The sequence below is a fragment of the Panicum virgatum genome, chromosome 7N (assembly GCF_016808335.1).
Source record: "Panicum virgatum strain AP13 chromosome 7N, P.virgatum_v5, whole genome shotgun sequence".
Lineage (NCBI taxonomy): Eukaryota > Viridiplantae > Streptophyta > Magnoliopsida > Poales > Poaceae > Panicum > Panicum virgatum.
In genome coordinates this window covers 21,703,556-21,717,074 of record NC_053151.1, presented here as the reverse complement: position 1 = coordinate 21,717,074, position 13,519 = coordinate 21,703,556, and the positions used below count along the sequence as shown (strand labels likewise).

General features: G+C 47.9%; 1 protein-coding gene across 4 annotated transcripts; it reads left to right on the top strand.

Annotated features, from left to right (window-relative positions):
* The first annotated feature begins 772 nt into the window (after positions 1–772).
* LOC120681781 (eukaryotic translation initiation factor 2 subunit gamma-like) lies at positions 773–5,252 on the top strand. Of its 4 annotated transcripts, none has more exons than XM_039963375.1 (9): positions 773–1,052; positions 1,470–1,611; positions 2,048–2,109; positions 2,256–2,368; positions 3,207–3,309; positions 3,675–3,902; positions 3,980–4,198; positions 4,316–4,576; positions 4,652–5,230. In XM_039963375.1, the coding sequence occupies exons 2-9, from the start codon at positions 1,506–1,508 to the stop codon at positions 4,952–4,954; spliced, it is 1,395 nt and encodes a 464-aa protein (XP_039819309.1). In that variant the 5' UTR covers positions 773–1,052; positions 1,470–1,505; the 3' UTR covers positions 4,955–5,230. The 4 variants fall into 4 exon arrangements, with proteins under 4 accessions (XP_039819309.1, XP_039819311.1, XP_039819307.1 ...); XM_039963377.1 differs by having other exon boundaries at positions 783–1,052; positions 1,476–1,611; positions 4,652–5,252; XM_039963373.1 differs by having other exon boundaries at positions 797–1,145; positions 4,652–5,252.
* The last annotated feature ends 8,267 nt before the right edge of the window (positions 5,253–13,519 follow it).

Here is a 13,519-nt window from a genome sequence, read left to right as displayed (position 1 = left end):
GTTCCGCTTGGATCATCCTGAGCTCGTGCCATTCGGATTTGATTTCGCTCGATTCGGCGGGAGCTCCGGGGAAGCAGCGCACAAGGCCGGCAACGCGAGATCCGTGAGTGTCCTCCTCCATGCGCCGCCTTGGGACGCCTCGGTCGGAGATGTTGCGAACCCCCTCCCCCCTCGCACGTGCAGGCGGCAATGCGCGAGGGCCGACGTGGGAGTTCTAGGGTGGGGGCGCACAAGGCTGGTGGCGAGCCCCGCGCGGGCGGTGGCAGGAGATCTGGGTCGGCGTGGGGTGTTGCAGTCAAATTTTCTGAATGTTGCAATGGTTGATTCAAGGTGTTGAGATGGAGATTCATGTTGCCAATGGGATGTCCTTCTTGCCGTTTGTTTTCGTGGATGCAGCTTTTTTCATGTTGCACCTATATTAATTTAATTTAATGTTCCAGTAGTTTTTTTTTATGTTGCATGAATTTGAATGGATGGTGTATGAAACGAAGCTATGATGTTGCGGCGAGAATTTTACTCTTTACATCCAGATATTTTGATGCGTTTCAATCAGTGTTTTTGATGTTGCACATATTAATTTTTTTTATGTTGCAATCATGTATTCTTAATGTTGCAAGAGAGACGGGGCAGGCCCGAAATGGACCTGGGGCGGGTTCGGGTTACGAATTTGGCCCGCGGGAGCCCGTGGGAATAAAAAAACAAGGAAACCAGCCCAATACGGTCCAACACTCGACCCCGATATCCAGGTTCCTGTGAAACCCTAATCATTTTTAGGCAAAACCCTAATTATTCATCCACTCCTCTCCGCCTCTTCATCTCCTCCTCCGCCCCATCCCCCGCCGCCGCCGCATCTGCCAGGTGCCCGCTCGGGCACTCGCCGCTAGCCCCGGCCGCGGCCACCCGTCGCCCAACACCGGCGCAGGCGCGCCGCCCCTGGCCGCTGCTACTTCGGGAGCAGGGGACGCTTCGACACCGAGTACCCGCCGCCGCTGCTCCGACTCCGCCAGCATCACTCCGTAGCTCAACCTCCCGGCCCCGTGCGTCGTCCACAGGTCCTCATCCTCCTCCCCGTCGGTCGGTCCTCGCCAGTCGCCTCCGCCAATCAGTGCTCCGCTGACCGCTGCACCTACTCCGCTCGCCGCTCGGTAAACGTTAAGGCCAAGAGGCCCTACACCGGTCTTGTGTTCCCAGTAGATGTAGATTATTAGATCTAATAGCCTAGAGTAGTAGATAAGCAACAATCAGAGGCTCAGAGCAGGCGGCGGCTAGGGTTTCGCTAGCGGCGGGGATTCTCGTTCCCCTTTGCGGTCCATGAACGGGGGATTTCATTCGTCTCGTCTTTGATCTGATATGGGGATTGGAGAGGGTTTTCTCGCCGCGATGGTGGGATCCGTGAAGGCGGCGCGGCGTTAAAACTGGTTGGGCGCTGCTGATACTGATCCATGGACACTGAGTTTCCTTCGTTCCAGTTTCAGGCCCCGGCTGTACTCTTGACAGAAGCGAAGATGGCGCGCCGAGGGTTGATGGAGCAGGATCTGAGCAAGCTCGACGTCACCAAGCTGCACCCTCTGTCACCAGAGGTGATTTCGCGCCAAGCGACGATCAACATCGGTAATGCCACTAGTGTTGTCTACGCAGTTCTCATAGGGATGTCTTCTTTTGTTTCTAAGTGTGCTTGTATTTACATTACTGTTACAGTGTTAGCTTCCTATAGGCCCCCAGTGTAATACTCCCCTAAGTGAACTTGCCATTAGTCTCAAAATTTGTGGTCATGAGATGACTTGTAATAGATCACCTCACCTTGCTTAGGAGTTAGATCCACATACATACATGAATGGCTGGAACAAACCTATATGAAAAAGATAATATTCCTTGCATTTCTTTGCTGATAGTTCCATATTGGTAAAATTTGGATTGTTCAGTCTTAAGTGTGCTAGTCTTCAGGGAGTATGAAAGGTTCTGCAAGTTTAAGGGGGAAAAAGCTCCTCCACTAGTGCAGTATGTTTATGTGTATATTCTAAAGAAATATCCCTTTTGGAATGTGCAGGTACCATTGGGCATGTGGCCCATGGGAAGTCTACTGTTGTCAAAGCAATCTCAGGTGTACAGGTAATATTGATAGTGATGCCATCGATTCATCATATGCTTGCACTGTATCTTTTGTTCCTTTAACAAGTACTGTAATAAATCCGATCCTGTTTCCAGAGATAATTCATATTTTTCAACTTCGCTGATTGTTTTCTTCTGATATCCAGACTGTTCGATTCAAGAATGAACTGGAGCGCAATATCACGATAAAGCTTGGTTATGCTAATGCAAAAATCTATAAATGTGAAGATGATAAGTGCCCACGCCCAATGTGCTACAAGTTAGTCAGTTTACAGATGTCATATTTATTTTATCACTTTTTTGGCCTTTTACTTATCTCATGTGATTTAGCCACAGCTCATAATTGTGGAATATCTTCGAGGACTGTTTCCATATTTTATTGTCACTTCTATAGAGTGAACGCGGGGTTAGGTTTATAAATAATATAAACACAGAAGCATCCATTTCATTCTTTTTTTGTGCACTAGTGTGCTGAAGTTCGTTGCAGACAAGGGTTGTTAAGCCAAGATATAGGTAGTGCTAAATGTTCTTTACTCTAAAAGAATGGTACCACCAATAGTTACACTTTTTCTAGCTGGTTAAGTGGTTGGTTGCTAGCAATCGCTGGCTAGTGACTATCTAGTAGTGGTAGCTCGTTTTTTTTTTTTTTGCCTTGCCTGCTATTAAAACATGAATTACACTGTTATTTCAATAAGCAAATGAGATTAGAAACACATTTTATACTGAAATCATAGGATATGAAACAACATGGCGTTCAATGGAAACCTTACCAGAGGTGATCTTGTGCTAATTCCTATAACTACCTTGGAAAGTTTTTTTTCCTAAAAATTATAATAATGTCGAATGTGCTAGCTTTTCTGTACTATAGTCTATAGTGATGTAGAGGTCTTGTACCTGTTGCCAAATGGATTTATTTGTCTTGAGTTCCATATGTCAAGGCTATTTGGTGATATTCTAGAAACCTTGTCCCTTCTGCCTGATGTTTGCTTTTGTTGCAAACACAGCTAATTTCTTGTGGCCAAATTCACACATAATGACTGCATTTGTTATTATGCTCATATGGGTTTTCTAACCATATTGTTTATTTTTGTATAAAGGGCTTATGGCAGTGGCAAAGAAGATAGCCCTCTCTGTGATGTTCCAGGGTTTGAAAATTGTAGGATGAAGCTCCTGAGACATGTTTCATTTGTTGATTGCCCGGTATGCTGAAACCTCTCTTATCAATTCTCTTTCACATGTCTGCATAGGGTTCAGATTCATGGTTTCAGATCATTTGTTATGTTAGATGCTTGCATCTGCGCACAAATTTTTTTTATTCTGTTTGCCTCTACTGATGTTTTGCTAGTGCCATGCTGCAACAACATTAAGTGGTGTAATATGTATATGATATTCACTGCTCCCTCAAACTGGCACGATGATGATCAATATATTTCAGTAAGAAATAATGAAAAGGACTTTGCAAGTTCATTCTCCATTGAACATTTAACTCGTGTCTAAGCTTCAGTATATGTTGATTCTTATTTTGTTTTGACATTTCCTCAGCAATCTATTCATCTCATGAACAGGGGCATGACATTCTCATGGCTACAATGCTTAATGGAGCAGCTATCATGGACGGAGCACTACTTCTGATTGCAGCAAATGAGAGCTGTCCACAGCCCCAGACATCTGAGCACCTTGCAGCTGTTGAAATTATGCGTCTTCAACATATTATCATTCTGCAAAACAAGATCGATCTTATCCAGGAAAGTGCAGCAATGAACCAGCATGAAGCAATCCAGAAATTTATACAGGTCAGTTCTGCTCCTCTCATCAATAGGAGCCAGTATTTTGTGCAATTCTGTTGTTACAATTATATTCTTATGCTCAGGGAACAATAGCTCAAGGTGCTCCTGTGGTGCCAATATCTGCGCAGCTGAAGTACAATATTGATGTTATATGTGAATACATTGTGAAAAAGATCCCCATCCCAGAGAGGAATTTCATCTCTCCACCCAACATGATTGTTATTCGTTCTTTTGATGTGAACAAACCTGGTTCAGAGGTTGATGAAATCAAGGGTGGAGTAGCAGGTGGCAGTATCCTCAAGGTATGCAATTCTTGATGTGAAAATATCACCATCCTTCAGAAATCTATGTTTGTGCATGTTAAGATCCAGTATTCTTGTTCTGTGGGAGTACATGAGCTTTTGAATTCGTACATGAAGGGAGTCCTGAGGGTGAACCAGAAAATTGAAGTTCGCCCAGGCATCGTGATGAAGGATGAGCATGGCAAACTTAAATGCACGCCCATCTATTCAAGGATTGTCTCCCTGTATGCCGAGCAGAATGAACTCCAGTTTGCCGTTCCTGGAGGGCTTATTGGAGTTGGAACTACCATGGACCCGACACTGACTCGTGCTGATAGGCTGGTCGGTCAGGTTCTTGGTGAAGTTGGATCACTGCCTGATGTTTATATCGAGTTAGAGGTCGGTGTTTTCTTTGCTGCTTAGTATCACCAGGGTTTAAGCAAAATGCTGCCATTTCTGATACTCTTTTTGCAGGTGAACTTCTTCCTCCTAAGGAGGCTGCTGGGGGTGAGGACAAGTGGAACAGAAAGGGCAAGCAGGGTCTCAAAGCTTGCCAAGGGTGAGATCCTGATGCTTAACATTGGGTCGATGTCCACCGGAGCCCGTGTTCTCGCTGTTAAGAATGATCTTGCAAAGCTGCAGCTGACTGCTCCGGTGTGCACCAGCAAGGGTGAGAAGTTGGCCCTTAGCCGGCGCATCGAGAAGCACTGGCGTCTCATTGGTTGGGGCACAATCCAGGCTGGCACTACACTTGATGTCCCACCCTGCCCGCTCTGAATCGTACACCACCTGTTTGACGCTAGAGTTTGAAAAAGAGAGTGGACATGTGGCAAGGCAAAGAGCTGTTAGGAACTGTTTTTGTAAGGTGGAGGAGAAAACCTGAACCAAAATGTTACCTGCTTGGGGTTTATTCTTCCATCTGCAGTTTTGTATTGTTATTATGTGATGGATGAGTCACATCATAGTGTTTACTTGGGCAGCGTATTTATAAGCTTGAATATTGAATTGAGCAATTTCTGGTTTCAGAGCAGTGAAAATTGCTGATGCTGTGCAGGAAGCTGAGCATTAAGTGTTAGTTCATCTGTTACTGTTAGTGTCTCCTTCACATAACGTATTCTGCATCCTTTCATAATAAAATATACTTTTAGATATTTATTTGAGAGTATAACATTTCATGTGTAGTTAAGATACTTTATAATCTTATAAAACTGTTGCTTTTATAAATGTATACATTTATTAGCAGAACGCTGAAGTAGTATAATGTCACTGGAGCAAGTATTTGGCACCTCCAAGAGAGGTGGGGTATTGACCATTTAGTTTCCATTACTTGGAGATCGTGAACCTTGTGAAGGTCAAACATATGATGCAGTGAGCTGCACTCGTTATACTCTAAAACCATCTTTTAAAAGAAAATATTTCTGTCTAATTATCGAGGTTCATTCCTCTATACTCAATTCTGTTGTATTCATTATCCTCTATATCTACTAACAACTGTGGGATTCGCATGTCACGTTTTTTTAATCTCTTTTACCCTACCCCCTCCCCCATTCTATCTTTCTCTCTCTCCACACCTCTGCTTCTCCGCCCATTGCGTCGCCCCTCTTCTCTGCTCCATTTGCTTGCGGGCCGCACCGCCCTATCCCTCGCACTCGCCGCTGCCCCCTAGATCTCGCGGCTGCCGCGCCCGTCGCCACCCCTGGAGCTCGCGCATGGGCCCCTCCCGCCTCTCCGCCACTCTCTCGCGCGACGCACCGAGATCCGCCTCCCTCCCCCCTCCTCCCTGCTACGGCCGCATGCCGCCCCGGCCCCTCCCTGCTCCCTCCGCGCGCGCCGTGCTGCAGCGGTGCATGCAGGCCTCCCTTTGGCATCTCTCTCCAGAGGTTGGGGACGGCGCGGGATGGACAGACGGGGCCGCGCACCCCAGGATAGCGCGGTGTTCGTACTACGCTATAAATGGCGTGTGGGAGGTCGTCCGGGAAGATAGCGTTGGCTTTTACCGTCCCCGCTGTAGCCAATTTTACTGGAAACTGGTACTGCAGGGACGGATACCACACTGGGTAGCATACCTAGTGCGCACAGCCTAAGACCTACTTCCATTCCAAATTAGTATTTTTTAGCTTTTTTAATACATAAATTTTACTTGTATTCCGGAAAATCAAAATAACTAATAATTTGAGATGGAGGGAGCATTATATTCCAGTATAAAAAAAATCAAAATGATCTTATTCCACTATAAAAAAATCAAAATAATTTTTTATTTCTAGTTGAGAGTATAAGAGCAACTCTAGCAATAGCTCCTACTCACCCTATATCTCTTAAGCGGGGGCTTTCTCTACTTTTTGCGGCTATATTTTTCACCATTAACTCCATTAATAGACCCTATTTTCAGCCCCTACTTCTATAGGTCCCACATGTCAGTGTATCATTAGTTTCTTTTTTTCCCCGCAGGGATGCACCCCTCTCCGCTTCCTCTTCCCTCCTGACTTCTCTTCCACCTTCCACCGCCACTCGCTGCCGCATGCAGGCTCCCCTCCGGCCACCCAGATCCACTCATGGTGCTCCAGTTCCACCTCAAATCGAGTTTGCACAACCTGCCATCATCATTCCCCAAGTCATCGAGAGCTGATTTTGCACGGTGGCACCTCGATTCGTGGAAGAGGACGGCCAAGGAGTACGGAGACGTGTAGACCAGGGGAGGCTGAGGCTGGACCAGCTGGCGAGGAGTGACTCTCGCGCCGCCCTGTGGTGGTTAGTTGGGCAATGCGCAATTCTTGAGCTCCTGCAGCCTCTGGTGGATGACATGGTTGTTGTGTTGCGCGTTGGGGTTGAGGAGGCCGTATGCCGGGACGACGAAGGACTCTGTCTAGGAGGTAAGCGCCGTGGCACGAGTGCACGACTGCTTGTGGGCAGAGGCCTATCATCCCCATCCAGCGCTCCATGTTGAAATTCTGTGGCTTGATCCACGTTCGTGCGCTGTCGGCGAGTTAGAGAGGCAAGTGATGATGAACAGATCATCCGCTGCCCTGCCTGCCATGCAGGCAAGCTGAATGTCCTTCAACCATACACCGGGGTCAGTATCGTTAGAGTATTTGGAGAAGTTGGATGGAGCTCGGAACAGGGCTCGCCGGATTCGATTGCCGAACACCCGCGGCCCATAGAGATCGGGGCTTGGGCTTCGGCCTTAGCGAGCGCCGCCATGGTGTCAGTCCCAGTCATCCCTGGTGATGAGCCCATGGCTCTAAATTACGCAGCTTACATGGATGTGCCTGTTTGCAATAGGCCACACAATTCTTATATTCAAATAGGCGCAATTCCTTGTTTGGTGGTTGAGGAAACGAAACAATGCGAAGCTAATGAAGTGATATGGAAGAGGAACAATTCAGGTGATTTAGGATCAAATCATGGAGCTCATTAATTACGCGAGACTTCATTGCCATATCACTCATGATGTCAAGACAGCCCAGGTCCAAGAATAGATGAAAAGAAGCATGCGGTTCAGTCCGTGTTCAACTATGTTCCAGCCAGACATGGTCTGATTAAACGGACCATAACTCCCTTGTCAAGAGGCCCCTTGGGCTGTATGAATACTTCTTGGAAAGCTTATTCCATTAGCTTTTTGATGGATCCAACCACACCTTCAAATTCGACCTGTGCAGCTCCCAGTCATCGAAACATTAACGTGATTTCATCTGGGCCAAACTAGTTCGTATTCAGGCCAATTTAGAGTGAGCTGTGGCTGGCTTGCGTGCCTATAAAGGCAGGGGGCGCTGCACTTGTAATCCCAGACTAGATTTCGTGATTTGTGTGGAGATTTTCTCCATAGAAAGGAGACGGTGATCTCATTCTCCTGAATATCTTGCTATCATTTTTTGGATTGACAGAAGGCGTGATCTAGCCTTCGGGCTGGGGCTCGTTGTCCATGGGTTAGTATCGCAAGCAGGAATTCATGGAAACTCTCGTTTAGAGTTTCGGCCAGGGGTGTAACGTGCAGCTCAATTTGGCTCAAGTTCAACCAAGGGGACAACGTCGTTTATACAAGTTCGGGTCGCTTGAAGGCGTAATATTCTACGTCTTGTGTGGTGTTTGTAGTTGTATTCAGTGGAGTTAGATCAGCTGAGATCCGATCCCTTTACATGTTGCCCATCCCTCCTATTTATAGCGAGTCAAGGGAAGGCTTTTTACCACCTTGGGTGTGGACGTGACACCAAATGGGGGGTGCCGCCCTGCAAGATGCGCCTGACCCTGGGTCAGGGCTCTATCCTTGTGGGCCAGTGCCTGTAATGGCCTAGTCTTGCTCCCAACGGGACTCCGGGATGTCGTGGAGCCATCCTGGGACCATGCTACTTCTCCGGGGCTTCTTCCATCCTCCCGTGGTCATTCCTGCGTGCCTCCCCGTGACACGGATCCGCCCATCTGCCCCAGGGTGAGTGGTAATGGTGGGGGCCACACCACCGCCCCCCCCCCTCTAGAGCCGACTTTCTGACCCACCTGTAATCATGCCTCCCCTGTAATCATGATGCTTTTACGGGGAACGTGCGCGGCTCCTAGGGCCCCACTTATTAGCAGTGGGACATATGCATTGAAAGCGCTGGTGGGTGAATCCTTCTCCACGAAGGGATCGCCCATGGCCTCGGGAGGTGCATGAGCATCCCCTGCCGCCCCAATAAACCTTTGGGGGATATCACTGGGCAACTTGTTCGTGGCCCGATGCCACTATTGGGCTGGATTGGTCTTCTGGCCCAATTGTCGTTGGATTTTTTTTATGTGTTAGGGGAACCCCTCCCCCATGACGCTGACACTCTTGCTAGGAGTTATACCCATTCTTTTGATTGTGTTCTCTTGAGAATACAAGTGGAAATGTTGCTGCAACCTAGGGATTTAGTTTTACCGCATTTGTAACCTGATTCCCCCCTATATATCTTTTGCCTACTTGATTGATTAAAGAGTTACTTTGCTGATTGTGTTGCTCGAAAGGAATCAATGGATCGGTTTAGTTCCTACTGCATTTGGTGTATCTATCGTGTTTTAGTATCATTGTTCATATCTGAAATCAGTGGTATTCTAAGTACCGTGAAAGACTGGGACAAATAAATGGGCACATAGGTGTGTCCTTATCACCAGACGTTCTAGTTGGTGCACTCGGTTTCCTTCCATTCGCACATCAGAGCGCTGATAACACCATGTGCATCACGGCCGCCGCCGCCTAAGCAGCTTTGCACGTGCGGCACCACTCGGCGGACCACGCTGGGGTCACGTCGTCCCGCATCCTTCTCATGTGACTACGCCTTGCCGTTGGGGTCCCAACGATTTACGTTGGGTGCCCCTCGTCAGTTGGGACTTCGGGGACTGACGGAGCACTAGCGTCTCCGGTCGTCGGAGCTATCGCCATGCTTGCACGCCGCAACTTCCAACAGCACTTTAGGTTCATCGACAATGTGTTGGTCCTTCGGGTTCGCCTGACGCGAGATAGACTGCGTCATCGCCGCCGCCGTGGCGATGTTCTTGCTGGCGATGTTCATGGAGGATCCGTTGTTCACGAACTTGGCCCTGACATGCACAGCGGGGGTGACAACGTGCGTCTTCGCCTGCTGGTTGAGAGTGGCGCGCTCCATGTCAATGCGCTCTTGCTCGCGGTCCAAGTCCACCTTGCAGGCTTTTGCCCGCTCGATTTTGTTCAACTCGTATACCTCCTGCTCCCCCAGCATATGCTGGATGGGTGGGGCTGCTGAACCATCATCGGCCCTACCTATCAGTTTCCTCCCTATGCCAATCACAACGTTGCACTGGTGTGATGGGTGGCTGTCCTCATCGGGTGAGGACTCAGTGCTCGAGGCGCAGGATTCTGACTCAACGAGGTCGTGGAAGGATTTTCGGGCACAGTCAGTCATGGCGTCAAACTCTAGGCTAGACATGCACGGACGGTGCATCGGCTCTATGATTTTCAGCTCGAAGAGAGTAGCTGTGTTTCTCATCCCAAAATGGAGAGGCACACTTGGGTCCTAGAACTCACTTTCTGGGGGCATTCCCCCCCCCCCCCCCCCCCCCCCCCCCCCCCCCTAGTTGGCGAGGACATTTGCCAGCGCGTAGAATAAGCGTCGCCATTCCTCGGCCTCTTAGTTTCGTTTGCGACGCATGTCGACGTGATGCACGAGGGCTTCGAGGTCAATCATGAGGGCACCTCCCTTGGTGATGACGGTGCCCTCTACGGGCGTCAGGCCATCATCCTCTTTGCAGAGGTGAAGGTGGCCGAAGTGCTCAGCCACAAACTTCAGCCTTTAAAAGTAGATGGCCTGGTCGGGGTCAAAGTGAGGGACATACCTAAGCCTGCCGGAGTCGGTGGCGGCAAATTCAAGGCTCACGAAAAGGATGACACACCCATGACGCAGGTCACGGTGCGTCAAAACTGAGATCCGCCATCAAGCGGTCGCATGGCAAAGAGAGTGTGTGACTTCCCCTTCCTGACGCGCCAACTGTCGGTGTTTTGTACACCAACTAGTAATTACTCTGCGCTTCTCTATAGACCGATGGCTAACACTCAATGATAAGGACTTAAACTGCTTCGGGCAACTACCCTATGTCCAGTGTGGATGGCTCGCGTTGTGTTCCACACGTGTCCTAGTCTAGAGCCTCTGGTGGGTTGTGCTCCGTCGCGTCACGATTGTTGGCGTTTACCAGCGTCACCGCTAGGCATGGGTGCTCCTAGGCGGCAACGCCTGCAAATGCCAGGTGTGGTGCAGGTATTTCATGAACCAATGATAAATCCGCAAGCGTGCAGAATATCACTGTAGCATTTTACCCAAGAGTATTCCAAGGTGTCATTTATATTTCCGCATGGAAGGCGGCGACTAAAGTGTGCAGGCAGGTTAATGAACTAATCTCATATTCAATTGTATAAACAGGGGTAAGATAAATAATGGATAGAGGTAGTGTGACACACAAGTTTATACTTAGCTCAAAGCAAGATAAAGGCAGGGAGAAAAGAAGAAGTTAATAGCTCGGGTTTTAATGTACTTAAGTTAATTATACAGTTTATATTGTACTTTACACTTTACTTATGATTATCCTAACTTTAGTCAAGCTAGTACTATCGGGAGATCGCTCATGACTGGCAGATAAACTGATCGAGCCATCACAGTACTTTATGGACGTCCTACCCCCTGACTGAACGTGGAGGATTATGATGTCACAAAATAGGGTTGTCACCACCTACAGACTACCTATACAACCTGTGAGAAATAGCGACATACAGAATTAACCCAAACACCATGTCTTCATTAACAAGCCATACTCTAGTATCTCGCGCGGAGCCCCCACCCTTCGGATGGGCAGACATCATACTAGAGCAAACTTTCGAATACTAAAATGGGTGCCAATGTACTAAAGCTAATTGTCCAATCATGCAAAGCATATAGTAATAATGTAAACTAATCATGAAATCTATATTTGACACCGCAGGATATAAGGCATGCGAATATAAATAACTATAAGATTAGTCTATTACAAATGACCGAGAATTACAAAGGAGAACTAGAGACGAACTCATACGGAAACTCCTGAGCAACCTTGGGGACCCGAAGACTACTACTTTCAACCTAAACTCCACTTGCCTAGAGCTAAACAAGAGAGGAATGAAGAGCTTGAGCACTTGTGGTGTGTCCATATTCTTACACCCCCCCCCCTTCTCATATTTATAGGTGGGTGCCATGGGTTTGGATGGGGGAGTTCTGCAGCCGAGCCTTGCCAAACCAACATGGGGAGCCAATGGGGGGAGTGACACGTCAAAGGGGAGCCATGGGTCAGGCCCAACCGACCTCCCCTTTGTCGGTTGCGTTACCCTGAGGTCCCACGTGTCGGAACCAGCTGAGTGGCCTTCTGTTAAGTCGGTTTCTTGTTGCATGTGGGCCCTTTGATCCATATGATGACACATGTCATGCTCTGGTTGGTCAAAGAATTTTTCCTTGGATCATAGGGTGCTTTCAACCTGCATTTTAGCTCAGTTTCCAATGTTACATATTTTCTATAGTCATAGTGGGTTTTGACATTATTTTGGATAAATATGCATGTAAGAAATGCAAGCTCTCAAGATTTTCTGATCAAATTGATGCTTAAAACGGTCTCCAGGAAGTGTCAACGACGATGCCAAGTCTTGTCCATCTGTCCGCGGCGTCATCAGCGTGGCGTTGGTTCTATCCTTCATGCCCTTGGCATGATATGGCATGAACATGGCAGTCGTACAATCGCTCCAATTGGTCACGGTCGGCTCCTATTGATGAAGAGCTACTCGGGGTCAATACTTCGTTAGGCGGTTAGGGGTCGGACCCTCTCCTAGGCCTTGATAGTGCGATGCGGCCGCTAGTCCGGCGCCTCCCCTATCTTAGGCCTGATGGCGGAGGGTGACATGTTATGCCTCGCCCCATTAGGACCACATGACGAGGCAGGCGCAAACGGCGTGACTACTGGTCTGCGGCATCATGATGCCTTGCTGATTAGTGATTCACATGCCGGACCTCCGGTCCTCAAGCGTGGCCCCTATCCAATCTGTCAAGTCAGTGTGTGAGCGCATGTGTGTGTCCCATCGCCTCTAGCGCATTTAATTCTCCTCATTGGGCCATCCTTCCCGTGCCCTCATGGGTCGGGGGTGATGTCGCCTAGAAGTGGGGTGAATATGCATTTCTGCAAATTTCAAACTTATTTGCAACTGTCAACAAACTGACCGGTCAGGCAGACCAGTAAGACCTGTCTAATACTTAAAAACGAGTGTCAGACCTCCAATTGTTCAGACCGGTTGGTTGATCGGTCAGACCGGTCCAAGATAGAAACAACACAAAATTAGAAACTTATCCCCTTCTTGATTTTTAAGTGTGGTCACTAGAAGGTCAGTGCAAGTTTTTGATGTTGAGCACTCCTCATGTGACTTCTCCTCTGTTTGTTCTTGACCAATACATTTGAGCGATCCATATCGCTCTTCAAGCATTTTCAAATGAGATGTGCATCTATTTCACATTCTTCATAGATTATATCTTGCACATCATCACTCAAGACACTATACAAATATTTAGTTATTTGAGCATTGAGTTGCCAACATTCTAACTCCTTTTGAGACAAAGTTGACAAGTCAACCTTGTCCATATTAAGATGAGGAGGAAGAATGCTCACAACTACAACTTGCTCAGCAAGTGGACTTATGGTCCTAAAAACATTAAGAACATGAGCAGACCAAGAAGCGTAGTTTGAGCCATCTAGAGCAAGTGGCTCAAAGGGTACCTCGCATGTTGTCGACATATTTTCACACGGTGGTTAGGCTTGAATGTGAGTCCAGCCTCTGATATCAATTTAAATGAC

Excerpts from the sequence above, each read along its gene's own strand:
- LOC120681781 (XM_039963377.1), top strand. The coding sequence starts at position 1,506 with ATGGCGCGCCGAGGGTTGATGGAGCAGGATCTGAGCAAGCTCGACGTC. Across the intron at positions 3,310-3,674 it reads TTTCATTTGTTGATTGCCCG|GGGCATGACATTCTCATGGC; the intron begins GTATGCTGAAAC and ends TCTCATGAACAG. Across the intron at positions 4,577-4,651 it reads ATGTTTATATCGAGTTAGAG|GTGAACTTCTTCCTCCTAAG; the intron begins GTCGGTGTTTTC and ends CTCTTTTTGCAG.